This window comes from Neomonachus schauinslandi, chromosome 8 (assembly GCF_002201575.2).
Source record: "Neomonachus schauinslandi chromosome 8, ASM220157v2, whole genome shotgun sequence".
NCBI lineage: Eukaryota > Metazoa > Chordata > Mammalia > Carnivora > Phocidae > Neomonachus > Neomonachus schauinslandi.
Window position 1 is genome coordinate 86,745,927 of NC_058410.1, and position 26,992 is coordinate 86,772,918.

The 26,992-nt window shown below is 37.2% G+C and overlaps 1 protein-coding gene across 1 annotated transcript in view; it reads right to left on the bottom strand.

Annotated features, from left to right (window-relative positions):
* Nucleotides 1-26,992, bottom strand: part of ADGRB3 (adhesion G protein-coupled receptor B3) — a 709,573-nt gene that overhangs the window by 328,318 nt on the left and 354,263 nt on the right. Inside the window, exons 12-13 of the mRNA XM_021691966.2 lie at nucleotides 19,968-20,036; nucleotides 16,357-16,465 (exon numbers count right to left, since the gene is read on the bottom strand). Of these exons, the coding sequence (XP_021547641.1) occupies nucleotides 16,357-16,465; nucleotides 19,968-20,036 (178 nt within the window). The remainder of the gene's footprint in view (nucleotides 1-16,356; nucleotides 16,466-19,967; nucleotides 20,037-26,992) is intronic.

Sequence of the window (26,992 nt, forward strand, 5' to 3'; positions counted from 1 at the left end):
CTCCACACACATGCATGCACAAACACATAAACACACACACACTGCAATTAAATTGAGTACTCTATTTCATTACAACTTATATGTAGTTCAAAAAGGCATACCAAACAATTATAGTTTTCTTTCACTTATGTTGTCTAAATTATACTTATATTTACTTATATTTATTTTTCACTAAGCAATTAATATTTAAAAAGTAAATATTCCATATTTCTAATATGCTATGATATTTTTGAAATATTATGTATTTTTAGAATAAATTTTAAAGATGGTAGAGGTTACCCCTTTTATTAAGAATATTATTATACTTTAGGGAAATTTTTTTTAAAAAAGGAAAGAGTTAGGGAAAGTTAAAGATAATTGGGTAATGAGTTTGGGGAAAGTAAAAGGAGACTACCTAGAAAAAAAGGGAGACAGGGACAAATGCTCCTAAATAACCAGGCAGAATCTTCGAAAAGAGGAAGGTTCATATTCCAAAAAGTAATAAAGTAGCCCAAATGAGTATTGAAGTTAATTATTAAAACATTTTGTAGTGACAAAGAAAATGTTTCAGTATCTTAGTCTCAATTATATCCCTCTATATTCCTACTGCATTTTAGAGCCTTATTTCAATGTATCAGGCTGTGATTTCAGAATATAGATGGATATATAACCTGTTATCCAATATAAATCATTCCCTTATGAACTATTTAGTCCCTACAACTATAATATTCTATTTTGTAGTTATCAGCTAAGACTTGAATAAAATATTGTCCAGTATATAAAGTTATATATGCTTCAAAGCTTGTTATTATTGGATATTAATTCAGTTTAACTTTTATTAAAAAACATCTTCACATTTTGATGTAACTTAAAAACAAGACAAAACAAAAACAAAAACACTACTTTCCCCCCAAACTCAGAGTATAAATTTTAATAGTATCTGAAACAAATGCATTTCAGGTTCAAACACTAATAATTTTTTTTTAAGATTTTATTTATTTATTTATTTGAGAAAGATTGACACAGCCAGAGAGGGAACACAAGCAGGGGGAGTGGGAGAAGAAGAAGCAGACTTCCCGCAGAACAGGGAGCCTGATGCAAGGCTCGATCCCAGGACCCTGGGATCCTGACCTGAGCCGAAGGCAGATGCTTAATGACTGAACCACCCAGGCCCCCCTTAACACTAATAAATATTTTAGAACATACACACACAACCATATTCACTCACACCTGCTCTCTCATATTCATATGTCACAAACCAAAACAGAAGATCAAATTAAAGAAAACACATTAAACTAGCCACATAAGTAATTATATTTCTGAAGTTAAAACTCTTCACATGAAAAATGTAAGTAGGTAACATAAAGCAGAAAAAATATTTTTGACTGTTCAGAAGACATTATTTAAAGACAAAAGAGGCTAATTCACTTATGAATTCAGAGGGTATAGTTATGCTACAGAATTATCTGATGCATCTATAGTGATAATTGATAGAATTTCATAGACTACAGGTGATGTATTACATGTTAAGGAGTGGAAATTATAAAATTAAAGCAGAAAAGATTCTCTGTGTTAATCATTCAGAGAATGAGGATCTGACTAATGACTAATAAAAAACAAGGAAGACAAGAGGAGCTCCTTAAGATGGCAAAGTGTAAATACCATTGAAATGTTTGGGGCTCATAGAGTCGTTATGCTACAAAAGACAATCAGTAACAAACTCATTTTAAAATTGACAAAGCACAAATAGTTTTCTAGATTTAATTATTATCTGCCTAGGAGTCTGGGATCCTGGTCTCCTTTGTGAAATAAACAATAAGTGTACTATTGAGGTTGGCAAAAACAAACAGAAACTCAGGGTATTAAATTTAGATAAGAACTTTTGCAGTTCCCTGGAGGAACAGACTGTGGCTACTGGTGACGGAGTTGCATGACCACACATCCAATCAGGAGCAGAGCCCATATTTGACCCTGTATTTGTCCACTACCAATTACTGAGGGTCTAGTACATGCCAGGTACTAAATATATATAATCTTTAATCTTTATAATAACACTTTAGGGAAGATATTATTATCTATACCTTAGAAAGGAGCCAACTTAGGGATTTAGAAATGAAATAACTTGCAGAAGGTCAGCTTGTTGAGGTATAGTCAAGGTTTGCAGCCAAATCTAGCTCCAAAGTCAGCATGTTTTCCCAGATACTAAATGGCATCCCTGCTAGCACTGACATAACGAGCACCAGTCTTTAATCTGAGTCATATTTTTCAGTTGTCAAATTCAGATGAGAACTTATTTATTTGGAATTTAGCAAAAGAAGCAATGGAGAAGAGGAATAATTTAGCATAGAATTCTTGGAATAACCAAATAAAATAAGACTTTTGAAAAGGTGAAGCCATAAAAATAGAAAAAAAATTAAAATCTATTAAAAGGGAATCAGTGCTGAGCGACATAAGTCAATCAGAGAAAGACATGTATCTTATGATCTCACTGATATGAGGAATTCTTAATCTCAGGAAACAAACTGAGGGTTGCTGGAGTGGTGGGGGTGGGAGGGATGGGGTGGCTGGGTGATAGACATCGGGAAGGGTATGTGCTATGGTGAGCACTGTGAACTGTGTAAAACTGTTGAATCACAGACCTGTACCTCTGAAACAAATAATACATTACATGTTAAAAAAAAAAAAGAAGAAGAAGAAGAAGATAGCAGGAAGGGAAAAATGAAGGGGGGGGAATCGGAGGGGGAGACAAACCATGAGAGACTATGGACTCTGAGAAACAAACTGAGGGTTCTAGAGGGGACGGGGGTGGGGGAATGGGTTAGCCTGGTGATGGGCATTAAAGAGGGCATGTGCTGAATGAAGCACTGGGTGTTATACGCAAACAATGAATCATGGAACACTACATCAAAAACTAATGATGTAATGTATGGTGATTAACAAAACATAATAAAAAAAAGAGAATCAGTGTCTCTTTTCTCTTCACTGGTTATTGTTACAGAGGCAGACCACTATTGCCATAGAGACAGTTAAAATGAATTGTTTCCGTATTCACACAAACTCACGGCAACTCCCGTCTAATTCACTGGAAAGAAGGCAAGCAGAACGGTAATTTTAGTAATTTGAAATCCTTATATAAACCAATAGAGATCAGAGGTATTATAATAGTCAAATTTTGTTTGCAGTTGGCTTTAGATTTTATGTTTCTATTCTGGCCTCTAAGTGTCTACCAGATCCTGAAGGAATTAACCTCTAAGAGTAGAAAGGCAGGTACACTGGGAAGACCTATCATTCCAACATGCTTTAGATACAATGTCTCGAGGGAACTAGGGAGTCAAGTGGCCCTTATGCTAATTCCATCTCTAAAAGCCTTCTCCTAGTTGAAGTCCTCTTCCTCTTCTGGATCTCTTGAATGGAGGCAAAGCACTGATCCCTTTATGGCTTCCATAGGGCACAGAAGACACGAGCAACTTCTTTGCAAAAACTCATGTTCTTTGGGGTGCCTGGGTGGTTCAGTCAGTTAAGTGTCCCACTCTTGATTTTGGCCCAGGTCGTGATCTCAGAATTGTGAGATTGAGCCCTCCATCAGGCTCCACACTCACCGTCAACTTTGCTTAGGATTCTCTCTCTCAGTCTCCCTCTCCCTGCTGCGTTCTCTCTCTCTCTAAAAATAATAAATAAAATCTTAAAAAAAAAACCCCACAACAATCCATGTTCTTTATAGAGAATAATTAAAGAAAACTCAACCCCAAAATGGTATTAGATTTATGTGTCAACATGTGAGAAATCTGTGAATTCTGTCCATATTCTCACAAGAAATTTTGAAGTTTTGAAATTCTGTTTCTCCATTCAGGACAACTTTCACAAGCCATGTTCAAGATGTACTACTAAAGCATGTATCTTCACCATCTGTGTTACATGCATTTCATCCTTTAGGCTGTGAACTCTTTCTCACAGGTATACATAGCTAGGGGAGGAGTCAACGTTTCCTCCACTTTTCCTATTCATGTCCCAGTGTTGCTGAGAATTACTATGCATTCTATGTTGTACATTCCCAACTGAAATTCGTGTGACTTCATTAGTTTTCCTCAGACCATGAATATTTTCCCAGTAAATATAAAATCCAAAAGAAATAATAGGCTTTAGAGCCAAAGATTTGGTCTTTATCTAGACATTCTCCATTAGACAGTTACTGAAGGAACGGAGACTGAATGAGTAACAAGTTCACAAAATTTTCATTGGCTAGGAAATGTTATAAAAGTTTCATTAAAGGTAATCAGGTATTCTTTAAAAATGTGTAATTGGCCAGAAAACAATTTTGAAATTCCTAATAAAGTAAATATATATATCAAAAATATCACTACAAAAGAAAATAAAGGTCAGAAGTCATTTTACCTTGACCTAAAAATACAGACTACATGAGTAAGATTTCCCGAGTCATATCAAAACCACAGTGAAGTTCTTTATATAACAGAAGTAGGTTAGAGTGTGGCTGGCTGAACAAGATAATGAAACAAATCTTTAACTTTCAATTACTAAGATGCAAAGGGATAAAAATGCATTGACTCTGAATGGGAAGCAGTGATGTAGGACAAATTGTGTGGGTTTTCTATTCTTAACACTGTGGCAGCAAGGTTGTTAGAAGTAAATAGTATCATGAATATTTGTGAAGGTGTTAATTTGGGAAATGCTGTATAATTAATATAAGGGATACCTTACCAAATTTTTTTTTGAAAGCCTAAGGACTAAAAGAAAAAGCAAAGACATTTTCCTACACATTGTATTCAAATGGTACTTCTGAAAAGAGTTCCTTAGTAGACGAACCATGAGAGAGGATGGACTCTGAAAAACAAACTGAGGGTTCTAAAGGGGAGGGGGGTGGGAGAATGGGTTAGCCTGGTGGTGGGTATTGAGGAGGGCACATTCTGCATGAGCACTGGGTGTTATGCACAATGAATCATGGAACACTACATCTAAAACTAATGATGTAATGTAGGGGATTAACATAAGAATAATAAAAAAAAAGAGTTCCTTAGAATAATAGCCCATTTGACACTAGGGAATTTTCATTAAAATACACACTCAAATAATGTATATGTAAGGAAGTAGGAAAAAGGGCCTTCTAAGGTAGCAAAATGTAGACTCTAGTCTTTCTTAACTGTATTTAAGCTAGGATAAGAAGCAAGAGCTGTTAAAGATCTGGAGACCAAATGAGAAATTCATGGGAGGAAGTAGTTAGAATGAGAATAAAGAATTGGCATAATACAGGAATAATGGAGGAAAAGTTTAGGGCATCTGGGTTACTTGAAATGAGAAATAATGGCTATTAACAATGTGTTCTAGTTTAAGTTTTTTTAGGGACAGGAATCATTATTTAATGACTACATGAATAATTGTGTCCTTGAATAGGCTGTATAAAACAGATTAGATAAGCCTAAAAATATTATGTAACTATTTTCACTCCAGTTACCTTCCAAAAGAACACAGGCCTGATTATTGATTATTTGAAATACCATAATATGATGCATATTTTCTGCTTAAGGTCCAGGTTGTAACCATGATACTAGTACTACTACAAATAACATTTTTTAAGCTGGAGAGATAAAGGTGCTTTGCAGAGACATTTCCAACTTAGACACTTTAATGTATTTTTTATTAAAGACACATTTTTATTAAAAAAATACAAAATAGTTTAGAGCTGACAGTTGATGGCTGGACTTGGTTGACCCCTAAATATTTTTCTATTCTTGAGCTTCCATGACTTTATAAATAGAAGACACACTAAAATGATAGGGAAAGTAGAATTTATTTCATTTGTTAACTGGCAGCTCAATCTGAGTTAGAGCTTTAAAAACTCATTTTAAGGAACAATTTCATTCTAGCTTTTTTCCAGGGATTCAGATGGTAGAATGATGACAGAAGGCTGATGGCTTCACAGTATAAAATTGCTTATATTGTAGGAGCAAGGATGTCTGCTGGACTCAGAAACAAGAATATATAAAACATAAACAGCATGGTTGGTGACTATAGTTAACAATACTGTATTATACATTTAAAAGTTGCTAAGAGGGGCACCTGGGTGGTTCAGTCAGTTAAGCACCCGCCTTCAGCTCAAGTCATGATCCCAGGGTCCTAGGATCAAGCTCCACGTTGGGCTCTCTGCTCAGTGGGGAGTCTGCTTCTCTCTCTCCCTCTGCTCCTCCCTCTTGCTCTGTGTCTCTCTCTTGCTATCTCTCAAATAAATTACAAAAAAATCTTTAAAAAAATAAAAGTTGCTAAGAGAGTAGATCTTTTTAAAAAAATATTTATTTATTTATTTATTTATTTATTTATTTATTTATTTATTTATGAGAGAGAGAGATTGCTAGTGGGGGAGAGGAATGGGAGAGACAGAGGAAGAGAGAGAGAGAATCTCAAGCAGTCTCCACATTCAGCACAGAGCCCAATGCAGGGCTCCATCCCATGACCCTGAGATCACGACCTGAGCCGAATTTAAGAGTCAGACTCTCAACTGACTGAGCCACCCAGGTGCATCATAACGGAGAAGATCTTAAAAGTTCTCATTGTAAGAAAAATAATTGTAACTAAGTGTGGTAATGAATGTTAACTAAACTTACTATGTTACCATTTCCCAATATATACAAATATCAAATCATTACATTGTATACCTAAAACTAATACAATGTTATATGTCCATTACACCTTAATAAAAATTTTAAAAAGAATAAGAAAAGAAAATTAAATAAACTAAGATAAGCTTGCTTTGGAACCTAAACTTTAGAGACATTTAAACGTTTGCCAAAGTAAGTTTTTGACTTTTCTTTTTAGGATACAGATTTAGACATAAATCTGTCTTATTTTTGTAGTTGAGTTCTTGGAAATGTACTGGAGACATTTTCTTGAGCCCTCTCTTCCTTTCACATCCTGTTTCTAACCATTAGTAAACTCTGTAAGATCAAGCTTTAAAATGTCTCCAGCATCTAACCTCTTCTCACTCTTTCCACTGGCATCTGGTCTAAACCAATGAACTTTCTCCTCTGGACCAATGCAATAAATACCCAACCAGTGTCTTTATAGCCAGTCCTACCCCCACTATGGCCTGTTAGTTTCCACTCCACACTCAGAATGGTTCTTTTAGGACATAAATCAGATTAGGTCATGTTTCTGCCCACACCTTTCAATGGTTTTGCATCTCATTCAGACCTATAGTCATATGCCTTCCACAGGCTGGCTCCCCACTCCCTTTCTGATTTCATTTCTCCCCCCATCTCCCCTAGAACCACCCTCAGTCACTTTACCACCACCTCCTTTAGCCTCTACTCTATCAGGCACACGGATGCCTCAAGACCCTTATACTTACTGTTCCTTCTGTTTGAAATGTTCTGTCCCCACATATCACTGTGCCTCATGCTCTCAAGGCATTCAGGTCTATACTGAAATATCACTACTTTATGGGGCACCTGGTTAAGCGTCTGCCTTTGGCTCAGGTTATGATCTCAGGGTCCTGGGATCAAGCCCCACTTCGGGCTCCCTACTCAGCAGAGAGTCTGCTTCTCCTTCTCCCTCTGTCTCTCCCCCTGCTTGCGCTCTCTCTTTCTCAAATGAATAAATAAAGTCTTAAAAAAAGAAAAAAAGAAATATTACTACTTTTTTTTCCTTAATATATATTGCATTATTTGTTTCAGAGGTACAGATCTGAGAATCAATAGTCTTGCACAATTCACAGTGCTCACCAGAGCACATAACCTCCCCAGTGTCTATCACCCAGCCACCCCATCCCTCCCACCCCCCACCACTCCAGCACCCCTCAGTTTGTTTCCTGAGATTAAGAATTTCTCATATCAGTGAGGTCATATGATACATGTCTTTCTCTGTTTGACTTGAAATATTACTACTTTGATTAGAGGTCTTCCATGGCTGTCCAGCTTAAAATGACTCTTTCATCTTCATGCTCTATCCCCTTACCATGATGGATTGCTTTATTTCTTTTCATATCACTTATAACCACTGGACATGTTAGATGATACTTGTTTGACATCTGTCTCTGCTATAAAACATGAGTTCCACGAGAGCAAGAATGTTGTCTTATTTGTTCCCTGAGAAATTCTCAGAATGTAGAACGGAACATGGCACATATTTATTGAATAAATGTGTAAGGCCTCTTAAAGCCGAATAAATCCATAGACCATTATCAATCTATTATAATGACACTAGGTAGCACCTAAAATAGAGTTCTCAGCTGGGTGGAAGAGAGCCCCTGAGTAGTATGTCTTGCTTGCCACTAGAGGGGTTGGATATAGCCTTTGTCAGTAACCTCCCCCTTCCAGTGCTCTGGAATAAGAAAATCATAGGAAATATTGTGAGATAATTTCTATTAAATGAGAAGGAATCAAAGAATTCATAGTGCTGCATACCATTCCAAATCATAGTTTAAAACTATGCTTGAACTATTTACTTTCTCAACCATTTAAAAAAAAAGAGAAAAGAAAAAAAAAACAGGTATTTTTAGTTTTCCTCTGTGATCTACATAAAGACACACCACTTGTTTCACGTGTCTAGCAAGAAAGAGCAGTAGAGAGCCAGAAAGAGGAGTTAGAATCTGACACTTTCAGACTCAAGTCTAGCAGACTGAACAAATGTCAGGTGCTACAGATAAACAAAAAAAGACAGTAAATTGTGTATTCCTCAGGCTTGATGTCATCTGACTACAAGTGTTTGATTTTTAAAGAAAAAAAGTTAAACAAGTGATGGAGATGTATGAACCACAAAACTAAGCAGTGACGGAAAGGAAAATAAGCCTAGAAAAGAGAAGCCACTTTATTTTATAATTATATCATCAGATTGAAGGTTGGTTTCTCAGTTGAAGAACAAGATATTCTACCAAAGAAATGATTACATTTACCAGTGAGTATAAGAAATAACATAGATGTGATGTTGATGAGACAGCATTGTGGAGAGAAAAGAGATGTCAGAATTGTATTATGCCATTCTTCAGATTGAATTTGGATTCAATTTCAGAAAATATCAAGTATGAATGTTCATTCTGAAAAGCCCGGTATTTTGTATTTCTAAACCAAGAATAGACAGTGATATTTAGCTTGGCAAAGAAAAATGTCTTAACTTTAATGTTTCCAAGACACTAGCCTTATTGGATTACTGGGGAAGAACTGAAACTATATTTTCCAGAATCATATCTCTTAGGGCTTATACATAGAGACAACTTTTGAAATTCCTTACAGCTTATAATTATAACGTTCTGTATTTTGAGATATTATTAGTCTAAAAAATATTCCCTTTTTATCTGATATTGTCAACTTTGAATACTTCCTAAGGAACAGTCGTGAGACAGTAGTTAGTGGGTATATCAACATTCATCTCCGCAACTAAATCCTTGAAGATAATTGTATCAAAATGCCAAGGGTGTAATCCATAGAAAGCAGCTAAAGAGTTCAGAAATTTAGATCCTGTTCATCGTGTCTGCACTTTTCCTGGAGAACTTTTAAGTTACATCATCAGCAATCACCTAAGATTTTTCTTAAGTCTTAGCAACTCTGATCTTTATTAGCAAGTGATATTAGCTAGAGTATTCATTTTGAAATATTCTTTCTCCCTTAGTAATTACATGTCACTGATCTTATTCTGCCCTGTTTTGGGATTCTTTATGCCTACTACCTCTGACTATTCTTACTCTGACACCTGCCATGTCTTTATGGTTTTTTTCCCCCTCAACATGGATTTTTATTCTATAACTTATATAAACCTTCATCTAGAATAACATCTAAATTTTATTTGAACACAAAGTATATTTCTTAATCTGGTTTATTACTGTACCTAGAGATCTCTTCATATCCATACATACAGAAACTTTAATTGATATTTAATTGACACAAAACATTATATTAATTTCAGGTATATAACATAATTATTTGGTATTTATATACTGTGAAATGACCACTACAATAAATCTAGTTAACATCCATCACCACATGTATTTACAATTTTTTGTTTTTAATAAGGGCATCACCTTACATCTTTTCTTTCTTATTACTGTCCTGATAGTTGAAAAAAAATCTTTTATGGCTTCAATGATCACTTAATTATTCAGTTGATTGTCACATATATATGATAAATTTGACTTCTCTACTAAAGCCCCAGACCACGTTTCATTTTTTCACTTGAGGGTTACACTTATATCTAAACATTAATATGTGAAAGATACTCTCAAATGTTTGTTGAATAAATATAATCGCAATTACTCCTTTCTTTCTGACACCTTAAGTTATGAAATATTATCATTTCTGCCTCAGACCTCAAATTCATAACCATGATTTGGTTTCTATTCTTTCTACTACTAACTCAAGTCTTCCTTATCTCCTTCATGAATTGTAAAAGGCCTTCCAGTTTCCATGTTTAAAGCCTTTCTCAAAAAGAAAATTCTATTTCTGCTCTAACATGATCTCTTACCAAGCACAGCTCTCACCAGGTCAAGCTTTGGTACCTCCCTGTTGTCCTCAGAATTCAGAACCATCCTATACCATGTCTCAGCATGCTTCTCCAATTTTATTTAATTTTTCTTTACTTCTTTACTTCTGTACATATGTGTTTTTATCAAAATAAACCACTTCTCCACTAAGTGCAATCTCAACTTTGACAACTCTATACTGTTTCTGCTAATAGACTGGAATTTTTTTTCCCTAATGTTCTGGAATATAAGCATCTCCTTGCCACTCATTCTCCTCATGTCGAACTGTCAACAATCCAGTCTTCCTTCAAAATCTAAACTAAATGCTTCCTTCTTTGAGAAGTTTTCTGGATCCTTAACACAGAACAACATCTCTTGTAAGGAATCTCTGTGCATTTGGTTTATGTGACACATACCAAAGTGTACTTTATTTATTAATGTAATTCTTTTGTCCTCAATGAGACTGCAAACCCCTTGTAAGCCAGAAGATTAGTCATTTATCTTAATGACTTGAATAACAGGAAAGGATTTGCTTATAGTAAGATATAATTTTCTTTTGATTTTAATTGAACAGAGTCAGTGAGCTAGCAACATGTAACACATCACTATCTTCCCTGAATTCAGTTGGATGAATACAATTCAAGTTCTACATCCAAAACTAAAACAATTAACTTCTAAAGAACAGTCTATTCTTATCAACAAATAAATATAAATGCTACTTGAAGTTACTGTGGAAAATTGGTGACTAAAAGCATAATAAAAACTATCAAACACTTTGCTAAAGGGATAGACAAATCTTTAGAACAATGGAAATCAATGCCCATACCTCATGGCAAGACCATGAGAGCATGGAAGATCTCCTACATTCCAGTCTGCCTTTGGAACAGCAAACCGCTGGGCCTCAGATAATGTACTTTTTTCCCCTTTCAGTGCTTCACCTTCTTTGCTTTATGTTACTGCCTCTAAAAAATCTTATCATTTCTGAATCGTAAGTCTAATTGTTATTCTTTGATTCTAGTTTATACTGTAATAAACATAAAAATGGCAAAAGAATGAAGAGTTTTAAGAAAGATAGTGGTTAGCAAAACACAGGGGACCTGAAGGCTAAAATATGGGAGGAGATTTAATTTGGCAATCGGGAGTTTCCAGAAAGCTTTTCCAAGAGGAGTTTCAGGGAAGTGATGAGGGAAACACTGGGCTGCAAGGGATTGAAGATAAAATGTTTACAGAGAAAGAACAGAAAATAAGTTTAAACAACACTTCAGGGAATATTTTTCTTGAAGAAAAACAACTTTAACTCATATTAAATAATATTAAGATACAGTCCCCCTTGAACTAATTGATAACAATAATATTTAAAAAAATACATTGACTAATTCACATCTTTTACTAAAACAAAAACCACTTACCTATACAGCATATTTAGAACATTTAGAATACAATTTTGCAATAAACTGAGACATATTGCAAATTGGAATCTCTCTATACCATATCAATTTTTCATGTTCATTCATTTATTCAGTAATTATATAAGCTACTTAGTGTTTAGTCTTTTGGAAGTGCTCATTTTCATTTATTATAATTATCATGTCTATTTTGAATGTCATATTCATATGTGAATATGAAAAATAAGTATTCTATTTATGCCCAATTATTTTATAAATGCATTGGCTTGTTTAATGTCTTTGTTCATAGAATATTTTTCTCAAGCTTTGTGTTAACTTTTTTAAGACCATAAGTCTTTTGAGAAACTGATCAAAGCTATGGACCTGCGCCCTCCAAAAATGAACATACACACATTTATACCAAAACATTCACAGCTTTTTAGCATATAATAGCATTTCATTTATTACAAGCTGATGCAGGTAGGGACATTTTTCAGAAAAAAGAAACTTCAAAACTTTTCATTTCAACTAATTCTGAAGAAAATCTTTCTAAGATATGTCACTCATTTTCTTGCCATCTTAATCAGATTATAGGTACTTTTATCTTGATGAATAGAGGCCATGGTTTTAGACATAAATTATGATCCTAAGAGTTAGAACTCATGTTCTTAAAGGTGAGGCATGAGTTGGTTGTTTCTACAGTAGGGATTCCATAGTCTGCTATATTCTTTCAGTATAGCTTTTTATTGTTTCAACATTTCAACTATTATATTTGCTCTATATGTGTTTCTAACAGCACTATCTCTGCTTCCAACTCATTCTCTCTAAACCAGGAACCAGAAAACAGAAATGCTGAAATTATATTTAAAGTTGAAATAAAATAGACTATCAGCAAGGTTCTGATACTCTCTTATTACACTCCATGGTCTTAATGATATTTATTTTTGGCTATTCAACTCTGTCTTTCTTCAGGAGCTTATCTATACCCCAGAAAAGTGAGGTGGCAATGCATGTAAGCTTTATGAAAAAAAAAATTAATCTCTTTAAGAGACATACATGATGATCTCTTGTGGTTCTTTAAGTAGTTTTAATACAACACACCCTGAAGAAAACGGCTATAAAGAATAAGCAACCTTTCTTAGTTACCTAGTCTATTTATTATTCATAAGCTGTGTGTACATGTGTGTTTAAATGTATGCACACATGAGCGTGTGTGTCTGTGTGTTTATGCTCAGTATAATGAGCTTAATGTTGAGTAATTAATATTTGTATTCAGGATGTAAGACAAATGAGTGACAACTCACACATTTCACAATTTGCTACTGTAAATTATCCTCTGTGTGTGTCCTTGTCCAAAAGCTTTGGAAATATCAGACAAAACAGTATAATGGATGTTTTACATACATTAGCATCAAATTGTATAACATGAAGAATATGAATATAACTGGTAAAACATTATTTCAGGGTGTGGCTATGAGGATATTACTGGAGATCAATATTTGAATCAGTAGACCGAGTAAAGAAGATCTCCCTTACTGATGCAGGCAGGCATCTCCTGAGAGCTGAATAGAACACAAAGGCAAAGGGTGGATTTGCTCTCTCCTTGAGCTGGGGCATCCATCTCCTGCCCTCAGACATTGGCGCTCCTGTTTCTAAGACCCTCAAGTTTGGACTGGAACTACATTATCAGCTTTCCTGGCCTCCAGCTTGCAGACAGCAGATGGTGGGTCTTCTCAGCCTCCATAATTGCATGAGCCAATATCCCCAAAATAAATATCTTCCTATATATCTATTTATATCTTATTGGTTCTGTTTCTCTGGAGAACCTAACTAATATATGGATACACTTTGGAAAAGTCCAAAATATTGTTGAGAATAACCTTCTTCTAGTCATTAAACTATAATAAGTCAGTCTCTGGGCTAGTATTGGAAGGAAATCAACAATAAAAAAGATCTCTTTTAGGCTGTATAATAATGTTCGGGATATTTATTCACAGAATATAACCTTTTTAAAAACCACAATTAGTTATACGTAAGTGATCAGAAGTGATCAAATCACACTGTCCTTACACAAGACTGAAGATAGTATAGGACAATATTGGCTTTATCTGCAGTACTAAATTGCTTTGAGTTACTATATTTAATATACTTCTTGAAGTTTAGAGATGATAAAGTAGGCTAACCTTGAAAACAGAATCTTAATGCAAAAAATACCCAAAGGTTTCAAATACATAATTTTGGCAAGTCAAAAGAAAGGTAAAGAGTAATAAATGTTCATAATTTATGGAATTTTCATAGTAAATTATACTAGACTATAGAGGATTTCATATACTGTTATTCAAACCATGTACTTAAGTCTAAATTTAAGCTTACTAGACTCTGAGATTGGCATTCTTTTTGTTACAGTTTTTTCCAAACTAAACAAATGCCATGTATCAATCTTTTTTCTTTTTTTAAGAATTTTTTTATTATTTATTTATTTGAGAGAGTGCGTGCAGGGGAGGGGAGAGGGGCAGAGGGAGAGGTAGAGAGAGGCTTAAGCAGACTCCGCACTGAACATGGAGCCAGATGTGGGGCTCAATCTCATGATCCTGAGATCACGACCTGAGCAGAAACCAGGAGTTGGATGCTCAACCGACTGTACCACTCTGGTGCCCCTCAATCTGATACTTTTACTTAGCAATGACTTTTAGAATTAGATGTTAACATTTACAAAAAAGAATTAAAGAAACAATACCTCTGTGTGTTTCCCTCTTAGTTTTTCTTGGAAATTACTTTGTGAATGGACTCATCTGGCACAACAGCCTTTGTGGGTCCTCCTCACCACAGAAGTCATAAAGCCCTTCAGAGAGTGGTTCCAGCTTCAATGACCAGCATCCTCAGAATCTCTCTAGGTTTTTCCTTCCCTGTGCCAGATAACTCATAGCCCAATATACTATCGCTTTTCCTACAGAGTTGATCTTTCCTCTCTTTGCCTAGCCACTTCTGGAATGCACATTTAATTTGGATTTTCTCTGATTTCTGAATTTATTCTTCAACAAAGATACTATTTTTGGTCCCCATTTCTTCTCATCACTCAATGCTTAGAGCAAGGGACGGTTCACTCCGTTCCTGAACCAGCACAAACTGCTAAACACCCACTCAGAGGGAAAGTCTGGGCCCTCAAACTGACTCAGAACGTGGATTAAAACATAAATCTAACTGAAAGGACTTATGCTGCATGAAGATGGTATATTGGCATGGAAATGTCCCCATTTAAGGACTGCATCGCATAGGTCTTCCCCAACTAAAGAACATTACCAGCAATTAGTTATTATCCATTACAATTTGAGGTCATGCTGATGGAAGATATCTTAGGATCACATGAGTCCCTATAGGACTAAAATATCTTCAGAAGACACCAAGTGTAAACTGAACCAGCAAAAGCCTTAATCATACACACATACATATATATGTATATACATATACATATATATATAATATTATATTATATATTATATGTTTCTGTGGTCTGTACTAGTTGAACTCCCCTAGTTAATCACTCCACCAAGTTAGGTATCTTCCTGATCCAGAAACTAAAGCTTAAACATGCCGTGAATAAGAATCTGAGGGAACCTATGTTTATTTAAACACATTATCATCTATAGTTCAGTGGTCTACTAAAGCATGACAAATGACAGAAAATCTTAATCATAGCAAGATTATGAGAGGAAACTTTTAAAGAAATGAAAAAACTGTAAACCTGTATCAACTCAATGCATATACTATTTAAAAGACTATTTCTCTGCTCTTGCCATGTCTTTTACTACAAAGAGTAATCTGCCATTTGGTTAAGATTAGTGTTGTTGGCTCAGTGACACTGTAAACGTATGCACAGGTTTCGCTCCTCTGTGTAATTCCTCCCCATTAGAGACAGTTATTAATTACTATTGATGTGCTCTGGCAATACACAATCCACTACAGAGGGACGGGAGAGATCCGCTGTGCCTGGCAGTCCCTCAGGAAAACTGCTGTGAAAAGCAAGGGCACCACGACCCTGACAGGTATCCTGAAACCTGTACAACCCGTGCTGATTCAGCTCCTCCCTGGGACACCTAGCGGCAACAAAAAGTAACTTGGCATCCTCATGAACAATGTATGGAAGATTACGAAGACTCACTTTTAAAAAAAACACACAGGAATATATATTATATATTTTCAACATTAGGTCAGATACCAATGAACATTTGGCAAATGGAAAAAGCAGTCCACATTCTCCTCGACATGTGCATGTGCAAATATAGACGAGATAAAGACTCCAGGAATCCATGCAAGTGTGTGTGTGTGTGTGTGTGTGTGTGTGTGTGTGTGTGTGAGCATAATGTACATGTGATTCGGCCTCTCTAAAAATCAGACACTAAGTATCCATAATACATTACTTACATATACCCGAAGATATGAGCAATGGATATTATACTTAAAATATATGGCGCAGATACTTGCAATTTTTTTTTAAATTTCAGTAAGATTTGGGGAAAAAATCCTATTTCTTACCTACATTTCCAGTCATTAAGTATGAATTCTGAAAGTCCATCATCCCCATTCCAACAATGTGTATAAAATCTTCAATCACCTGCATTAACTCTATTGAGCCAGGATAAATCTACAAAAAGAAGCAAAGATTAGAAGGAATAAAAGTCTATATCATGGAATATATCACTGGAATAACAAAAAACTACATAATGAGGTCACAGATGAGCTCTGATTTATTTGAAGAAATTTCTGCAATTGGCAGCAGTTGTATTTTTGAAACACTAGTTGAGAATGATACCAGGTGTCACAGGGCAAGAACTTTGAAAGTGATATGATGCAGTGATTAATCCTCCATAAATGTAAGGAAACTAAAAATATCTAGCAGATTGTATACTTAGAAATTACCCGTCTTTACTTTTGATGGGATCCTTTCCCCACTTAAATATAACATAGAACAGGGCGCCTGGGTGGCTCAGTTGGTTAAGCGACTGCCTTCGGCTCAGGTCATGATCCTGGAGTCCCTGGATCGAGTCCCGCATCAGGCTCCCTGCTCGGCAGGGAGTCTGCTTCTCCCTCTGACCCTCCCAACCCTCCCCCCTCTCATGTGCTCTCTCTCTCAGTCTCTCTCTCTCAAATAAATAAATAAAATCTTTAAAAAAAAATATAACATAGAACAAACACTGACACTGGGGACTTCTCACATTTTTTACTTAGCATCTATATGATGGCCACTGAAAGAAAAAAAAAATTTTATTGCCATCATGAAGATATTTACAAACTATTAAGTTCACTGCAAAGTAACTTTTGTACCTTGGGAGAAACATTTACTTCTACAACTGTAGTAGCTCCTGAATGAATAATAATGCTCACAGTAATTTCAGGATCATGCCAACAGTTTTAGTGTGGGTGCTTCACAGGTACACATACATAGCAAACCCAACACCACGCCACCTCACATGCTGCACACCGAGGAGTCCTTGCTTAAAGACAACCGGATTCAGGCATAGTGTGTGGGAAGTGAAGGTCATTTAGAAGGTCATATGAATGTTACTCTGTGTCACCCATAATACTTATACAGTCAGCCTGCATTAGATAACCACAGTAGAGCAGAACGTCTTGAAGTTAGGTTCATTTCTTTTAGCCATTCAGCACGATCACCCCTTGAAGCCGTGAAAAAATTAAGTGGATTAGAATTGTAGTGGTTTTGTCTTTACAAAGGCTGGTGCAGGAGGAGAAGAGACAGTCTGATTAGCAGAAGTATACAGTCAGAGCTGGAAGGGGATCGGAGTAAGAGGGAGACACGCTGGGCAGGGCAAATAGCAGGTGCGGTGTGTAAAGTTTACAGGAGATTTCGGCTGTGCCCCACTAAAATTCAGACACTGAGGATGCATCATATAGGTACATGTATTTGAAGGCATGAACAATTGACTATTACACTTAGAAATGTGTAGCATGGGTACTTGTACATTTTTTAATTTGGGGAAAATCCGGGAAGAAATGTTATTTCTTACCTAGTTTCCAATCATTAAATATGAATTCTGAGAGTTCATCGTCATTATCATTCCAAAAATCTGCATGAAATTTCCATCAGTTCCAAGCTTTCTGCTACTACTGTATTTTTTCTGCGGTTTTTGTGTAGGTGTATATGAGTACGTGTAGTGTAAGGGTAAATACAGATTAAAAATAAGAGGCTTAATTCTCCCTGCTGGAAATGAGAGACTCCCTCTCCCAGCCTCACATCCTTCATCCTTTGTTCTTAGGGCATTTACTTTTGAAAAATAATAATTGTTAAGTTCTTTCTTTGTCTCTTTGAAATGTATGTAAATCTTTTTAAAAAGCTAAATAGACTCTTACAGGGAAGACCCAGGGATGTTTTTCAGAGAGAGAGAGAGACAGAGGTGATAACAAGGAAGACAGGACCTCGACCTCTCCGTTTCTATGGGAGGGGAGGAGCGTTAACTTTCAGCAGACACTTGCTCTAAGTTGCAAAACTACCTTCATGAAGATAGAAAAAGCTTATTTTTTTTTTCCTTTGGATAAAGCCAGTTAACTAACAAGTGGTCACCCCATTACCAGGTGAATTTAAGATGAACTATATGTGGCAAATGGAATTCACCCTTTGTGCCACAAACCTGGAGACTCATTTACCATGTAGCTGCTTTTATAACAATACCTTTTAGTAAAAGCTACAAAATAGTTGTTGTTGTTGTTTTTTAACTTCAAGTAGTTATCTTTATTTGTTTCTAATCCAGTAGTTATCTTTAAAAAGGCATCAAGGATTACCACTACTAAAAAATATTTAAAAGATAAGAATATAGCTAACTCAAAATCACAAGTAGATAGATGGATTAGGGATTCAGGATTTTCCATTGACGAGAAGTTGTACACCACTCACTGTTTGTTCAAGTTGGGACCTCACAGTAAATAACGCCATCTGATGAACTGCAGTCTTCTTTTAAAAAGGGGTATTATACATTTGCTCTAAATATATCCATAATTAATAGTCTCCTGCATTCTGGAAAGATGTGCTTAGCCTCTGCAGCTGTATTCTAGGGAAAGAAATCATTTCCTTCCAGTGAGTGAATGAGGCTCTCCTCTAGAAGAAAGCCAAGGACAAATATATAATTCAAGCTAGCAGAAAAAGATAGATTCAGGGTCTTACACTGAGGACTGATCTTTTTTCTTGCTATGGCCAGAAGCACAGAATTTGTACCTGATAATGAGGTAGACCCACACTGGACTATTTTTAGAGCCCCTATCATAAAAGGAATAAAAGGGCATGCTTCGCTCCTGAAGACCGAGAACATGATTGTAAGAGGAGAAAGGGATAGATGGTTCACTTGAACCTCAGAAAATATTCTTATTTTCAAGATTGCATTGTTTTCTCAGAATTAGCAAGGTTCAAGCAGAAGACTTAAAGAATTTTAATACACAGTTAAATTAAATTTCCACAGGATTTTTAAAAACATGCTTATTCTCCCTTTCTTAAGCTCTAACCCACTTTTTCTGTAATTTGGAAAAAAAAAAGTGTTATTAACCATACATATGTCAGTACAGCACAAATGGCAGTGAAAGGTATTTTACAACAATAATTAAACCAGTAAGACCACTTGCTACACTGATCGTGCATAGCAGAAAGAGAAAAAAAAGCAGAATTCAAATTTTCTTATGAGAACTCATTTTTACAACTCTTGGCTTTGAATCCAAATGCACATCTGCATATCTGATCCAGATTATACATAGTGTTGTAGTAAATGCAAATGATTTTACTTGTTATTACCCCACAGTTCGGTTTGTAATATATGTTTTTGGATTTGCTGTTTCTCCCATAGTCTGTAGGCAGGAAAGAAACTGGTTGGTAAGGCACATAGTTACTATGTATTGATACCTCAAAGTTAGGAATGACTTAAACCAGTTCAGTTTTTCCCACATTTATAATATCATTCAGTCCATTGATTGTTAGGATAAAAGAGATCACTTATTTTCTCTAAAATCAGTAAAATGTAATCTAGGATGACTTTTAGAAGTCTCCTTTTATGTTCTTGGGATAGCAAGCCATTAATTTCTTCACATATTTTTTAAGCTTTCCTTAGCCGATTTCATTTTAAGTTTTGAAACAGCTCCGGCCTTACCTGTTGTGCATCCTCCCATTTTTCCTTGTTTTCTTCGTCTAGAAGGTTGCTAACTATTTGAAAGAAGTTCTGCAAATTAAATCGGATAAAAGATTCAGTGTTACAGGAGGGAATATACTTTTCAAAAACATCCATTTGAACTGATTGTGTGGTAAGAGTCTAAACACTTTGCCATATTGCTTTATGATCCTAACATATTATTCTAGAAGATCTCTGAGGGCCCTTTCTCAGCACCATACTTCTGGGATTTCTCTATAACTTCACATATACACCTCAGAAGACATCAGAATAGGGAAAATACTTATGTTTACTTACAACTGTATCTTCCATTGTAGTCTCTGTATTGTATTCTGTCATGCTATCACCAAATTATTCCTCACAAATAAGTTTTCTTCCTTCAGTAGTGAAAATCCTTTGTGTATGTCTAATTACAAGTTATCCAGTAATTGTGAACCATGACAGCTAGTTATAGTGCTGTTCTGAAGAACACTGTAGTGAAGACACAGACTGTGGGTAAGGCTGAGGCATGTTACAGGCCTCCTCAGTTGGATGCTGGGTCTGCGCTTCCCGGCTGTTTTTAATTTTTACAACTACCTCTTGCAAAGATGATATGGGATTTTCCAAGTACCTGGCATAGAGCACATGGCTAAGTGCTCAATAAATCCTAGCTATTTCAAATAATTATTCTTTATTCTGCCTTTTGCCAGCAGGCCAAAATGGAAGAATGAATAGACACAGTGGCATGTTCCTATTCAAGGGCCACATCCTCGTCATCACCCTTGTGGCCTAACTGCTGAAGACCTACTGGCTTGACTTTAGCCTAGCAGCACCCCCAGTGAGTCTTTGGTTTTCCCTTTCTGTGCAGACAGGCGGGAGACATACATAGGCAGAGACTCAGTTCAGTTCATCTGCATTAGTACCCATTTCACCTACGAGGGATCTCGACCAGAGAGAGACCTTCTTGTCCTCCACACTACACTGTGTCTTCAAAACACAGGAGCCAGGAGAAGAAGATCAGATGCCTGTTGAAGACGAATAGTGACTTGGGGTCACAGGCGACCTAAGAAGTGCAAAGTGAAGCCACGACATTTATCTTAAGCTACATGGACAGCGATCCCTCCGTTGTGTCCTCAGAACCCATCTCTTCTGCTTGGTTTGTATGTAATTTAGCAGGAGCACTGCCTCATACTGATACATCAGCTCAGGACAAGACCCCCTCGAGGGGGAAATAATCGCAATTTTTTAGCCTCATCAGCCTTCCTCCCTAGCCAGCTTTTCAAAGAAGGTCTTTATTCAAATTCCAAATAAAGTCACCTGCTTGTTTTTAGAAGAAAAACAAAGCTGCTTCACTTCCTCTTCTCTTGTGCTTTGAAGCTGTGAGTATCTATATTTAATTGCCCTATTTGTGCTATTTATTTTAATAGTTCCTGGTAATCACATGGTTGGAACATGTTTCAAGTCATAACCTCTGTAAAAGTTACAGAATATTTTATGCGACTCTTTAAAAAAATGCAAGTCTGTTTTAGACCTGTTTTCAATTCGTTTAACCTTTTTGTACTGCCAGCCATTTTTTCCACTTAAAATTTCCTGGTTGGAGTGATAACATTTTAAGGGCTTAGTCCATTGAGCTGTAACTCTACCTATGGGCAGAAAGAATTAACCTTCAGAGTTCTCCAATTGCCTATGGCTGGTTAACTCAGTAGGGGACATGCTGCTAATGAGGCAAAAGTTGCAGATTTCATCCCTGTCCATGCCAGTTAGCTGTGCTGAGGTCCACGACCACAGTCTGCATCCTAACCCCTGCCAGCTTTCATACAAATGCATGCCACCGCTAACAAGAGACACCAAGAGAATGGGAAGCAATTTGTGCAAATGCATCTCCATTTCTAAGAAAACATTTCACAAAGCATGTTTTACTGATAGTGGGTCAGTGACTCTGAGCTATACATGAAGGCCAGGGAGCACACACAATTCCTTGATCAAAGTGATACATTCAGAGTTCAATTTTTTTTCTTAAAGTGCTAAAGGGCATATACAAAAAACACAAATTACTAAAATATACATTCAACTAGGCAAACAGAGAGTGTAAGAAATGTTTTTGTATCACCTTCCAAGGCAATGAGACGGACTTTATTAATCAGGGTGGAAAAGTGGTACAGAATAAAGTTCTCCTATCTCCCTATCAATTGGATTGGGAATGATCTGCTGTGAGATCAAGCAGGGCACAGTGAGCTAAGCCTGAAAATCCTAAGCACAGACACATACTTTTGAGAAGTTGTAGGGCCTAATTAATGGATGGGAAGCAGCTGTGGATAGTTAACCCTGGTCCTCAGTTTTAAATCCAGCAACAACCAATGAAAAGGCCTGCTCTTCCAAAAATACAGTTTACCCTTTGGCAAACACAGCAAAGCCTCCCAGCCCTACAACTACCACTATCCCACCCCTGGCAGAATGCATATGGTCATAGAAATGCTGCTTCGTTCAGCAAAAGAACAGCATAAAGAAAGTTATAAAATATAACCCAGGCAGCAAAGCATAGTGGGCTTTGGCAAGGAAGAAGACTGGGGAAAGGTACATCAGTAGGTAAGTATTTCAATAGCTCAAAAGAACAATTACAAAGACCTAAAGGACAACAGTGGATTTGAGAATGGAAAGGGGAGGGAAGACATGGAAAATATTTGAGAAGCATGAATGTATCTACTTATTTATTTACTGAACACCTACTAAATGCCTGGCAGTGTTGTAAGTGCTGCAAATACCATAGTGAACAAGGCACATGAGGGTTCCTACTCTCATGGAGCTTACACTGTTATGGGTACTGGAAAGCAATAAATAAGTAAATAAGATGATTTCAGGGGGTGATACAAAAATAACACAGTTTATGGGAATAGAGAGTGACTGGGTTGGGGAGGGGTGTGTGCATGCTTATGCGAGACTGCTTTGGGTTGAATGTTCAGCAGGAAACACTTTTCCAATGAGGTGACATTTGAGCATAGAACAGAGTGGTAAGAAGGAGGCAGCCGTGGGAAGACCTGAGGAAGAGAGTTCCAGGAAAAATGGGAAGAGAAATTACAACTTCCTAGGGTAGAGGGGACAGTATGGACAAGTTTTTTTTTTTTTAAAGATTTTATTTATTTGACAGAGAGAGAGACAGCCAGAGAGGGAACACAAGCAGGGGGAGTGGGAGAAGAAGAAGCAGGCTTCCCGCAGGGCAGGGAGCCTGACGTGGGGCTCGATCCAGGACCCTGCCTGAGCCGAAGGCAGGCGCTTAACGACTGAGCCACCTAGGCACCCCTGGACAAGTTTTAAAAAACAGAGAGAAAGCTGGTATAGCTGGCGTGGTCTTAAAACAGGGGGAGGGATGTGGGAGAGGAGGGAGACTATGAACACAGGATGTAGATGATAGAGGTCAGAAAAAGTGGGGCCTTGATCCCAGGCTGTAGTTCTATGACATGACTTTCAGTAGAGATAAAAGATCTGCCTTTGGCTGCTGAGTGGAAGACAAAGTGCAGAGGAGTGACAGGGAAAACAAGGAGGTCAGAAAGGAGTCTGTCTTGCTTATTGAGGCCGGAGATGATGCTAGCTTGGTTTAGGGAAACAATATGACATGGTGACAGACTGCACAGGAGGGAGAGTACAGCATCAAAGATTAGTCTTTGGCTCCCAGTTCAGGCAGTTTAGAATGATGACGCAGTCAGCCATGCTAAATACCAAAGAAGAAATAGCAGTGTTGCAAAAGAAGATAGTTTCATTTTGTTCAGTTTGAGTATGAAGAGTCTATAATATATCTAAGAGAAGAGGCCCATCGGGCTGTTTTAACTACAAGTTGGAAGCTTAAAAGGTAAATACTTGTGACTCATTAGTTTTAGTTGAAAACTGGAGCCTTTGGGGGAAAAAAAAAGATAACTAGGAATAGAGTTGAATGGGATGAAGTCAAGGTTAAAGCACTGGTGACAGACTAGATAGGAAGAGGAATAAGTAAGAGAGATGGGAGATAAGAAGGTAGGAAGAGAAGCAGGATTTAAAGGTGATAGAATAAAATAAATTCAGACAGAAGACACCCCACTGGGGAGATTAATCTAGAGGAGACAGACTAAGCATTTAACAAGGGTAAAAATCCAGAGAGGGTTCAAGGCGTAGTTCGGTACATCTCATGTATTTTTTCAGCCTCTATGCACTTGGCCAATGACACATGCATGTGGGAGATACAAAACCATGAATACACCCAGATTATAGACAAAGACATGGATAACATATGTCCAACTTCCTCTGACCTGGCTGACTCTACTTCTTAGTCTTCTATTCCAAAAAACATACATAAGTGAAATTGAGAAACTTTATTATACAAATAATCTTGGGTTTTTCCTAACGTACTTTTTAAAAAACTAACCACCCCTAAAGAGTACTTGAACTTATTATTTTTTTTTTATAACAGGTGAATAGACAAAATAACTCATAACTAATTAGGACAAAGAGTCATGACACTGTGGTTTAAATCTTTTATCTAGAATATCTACCCAAGCAGTACATCAACTAGCCATTGACGAAGAGAAACTATCAAGGTTCAGGAAGGCAGGAAACTATAATCCAGGCTGCCCCCTGGCAGGTTCTGTGACCAAGATATATAGGGAATATGAGACAAGAAACTGAGCCACTGGAAAACCAGGGGATGAGCTCTGGGCCAAAAGGATTAGAGTGTCAAGGTCAATAGGTCAGTAGTGGGATCCACAGCAGGTTGGACGACCTGACCTGCCAAGCTGTGGTCAGAAGGCTCCTCCTGCCAGCAGAGCTGGACTACCCCAGCTTGACCACTGTGATCTGCCAGATCTGGAGGAATAGAAGAGCATATTACTGAAGCAAATAGCCCCTACTGTTCACTGGGTTAGAGCAAAAAAAAAAAAGAAAGAAAGCCAGAATCTTAAAGGATATCTTTGTTTTTTTTTTTTTCTTTCAATCACAAATCTCACAAAGACTCTGACTCATTTTGAGAATGACATCAGAACATCATTCTGGGAACACTGGCTGTCTTTCACACTAATCTCATTGCTCTGCCATGATGTAAGACAGTTTGACCTGTGGAGTTTCTGAATAGCTTGGATGGGCGATTTTTTACTCAATGCCACTAGTCTCTTCAGGCTAAGTTCAGGACCAAGGGCTCCAGCAGGAGGCAGCAGAGAGGGTGTGCTTTGAGGTACAGTGGATGGGGGAGGCCAAGTGAAAAAAAGGAAGCCATCTGACATTCAGTGCCTTCAGGCATGAGACTGGCACTACTCGAGGGTCCTTGTTTAAAAGGGAAAGGTGAAAAAGTTAGTTATACTAATATGATTAAATATGCTAAGGATTATTAACCAGAGGTAGCCTGGCAGAGCAGGCCAAATTATACAAACAGAACTCAGTGTGGCACAATCATCCCCAAATCCAGACAGGGGCTGCTTCTTAAGCAAGGAATGCTATAACCATCTATTCCCAAAATTTGGGCAGGCCTGGCTGATACATCAAAGGGCCAGTAGGTGCAAGAAGCATGCACACATCCCAGGTTTACTCCTGGCAACATTAAGGCAGCGGCCGTAGTAGGTCCTGTCCTGGTGTAAGATGCCTGGCACATGCCTCTTTGCTAAAAGGCAATTCTCACAGTCCTTCAAGATTCCCCATCATGGGCTGATTGTGTCCACTCCAGATCTGAATGTTGAAGCCCTACTCCCCCCCCCCCCCCAAAGTACCTCAGAATGTGTCTATATTTGGAGACAGAACATTTCAAGAGTTAATTAAGTTATAATGAGGCTGTTAGGGTGGAGCTAAGGCAATCTGATGAGAGTCCTTGTAAGAGGAGGAAATCAGGACACACAGAGATATGAGGAGCATGCACGCACAGATAAAAACACTCTGTGAGGACACAGTGAGAAGGCAGCCAGATGCAAGCTAAGGAGAGAGGCCTTGGGAGAAACCAAACCTGCCGACCTCTTGATCTTGGACTTCCATTTCCAGGACTATGAGAAAATCAAGTTCTATTGCTTAAGCCACCCACTCTGTGGTATTTGTTGTGGCAGCTCTAGCAAACCAATGCATTCCCCAACAATTTTTTAAAAGAAAAATCTTCGAGGGGCGCTGGGTGGCTCAGTCTTTTAAGCATCCCACTCTTGATTTCAGCCCAGGTCCTGATCTCAGGGTCATGAGATCGAGCCCCGAGTTGGGCTCTGCACTCAGTGGGGAGTCGGCTTGAGATTCTCTTTCCCTCTGCCCCTCCCCCTGCTCATATACTCTCTCTTTCTCTAAAATAAATAATCTTTAAAAATAAATAAATAAAAGGAAAACCTTCGATAATAAGTGGAATCACAATAGAAAACTACCTGTATATTTTACTACTGCAAATCTCAGTATTTTCTTGACTCCAAAGGAAATAATAAATAATTCTGAAAGGGACAAAACTATCAGATGTTTTATTGTATTTTTTTAAACCCAATTTAAAATTGGGTTTATTTTATTTATTTACACATACATGGCATTTACCAGTCTATAGGCAGTACTACACATATTCTTAGCCTCCCTTCCTCTTCCTACCTGATTGTTGCACATACTTTGCACTCTCCTGTGCAGATTGTGAGTTTACCTCAGCCAGCAGCCATCTTCTAAAGTTTGTTCTTGGTAGGATTTAATCATGTTGATTTGGGAAGCAAGATTTATTGCTTAATATCTCATCCATTTAAGGAAATCATTTGGCGCTAAATTTCTTATTTTCACCTTTATAATAAGGGTGAGGTTTAAATACTACCTAGAAAGAGCTTTTGTTGTACAAGGCTCTTTCTGCCACAGAGAAACCATAGGAAATCCTCCCAGGCTGCTAAGCATTGAAAATAGGAGCCGTTTATGACTTGGGGTGATTGCCAGCTGAGAGTTGTGGTCCTGTTCACAACTTGGTTTCCACTGAGCTAGAAATCCTGGTTATTGATGTAAGCCATTCTCTACATCCACTTGCTCTCTATCTTTAAAATGGCCTTGCAATGTTGACCTTAAGGACTAATGCTTCT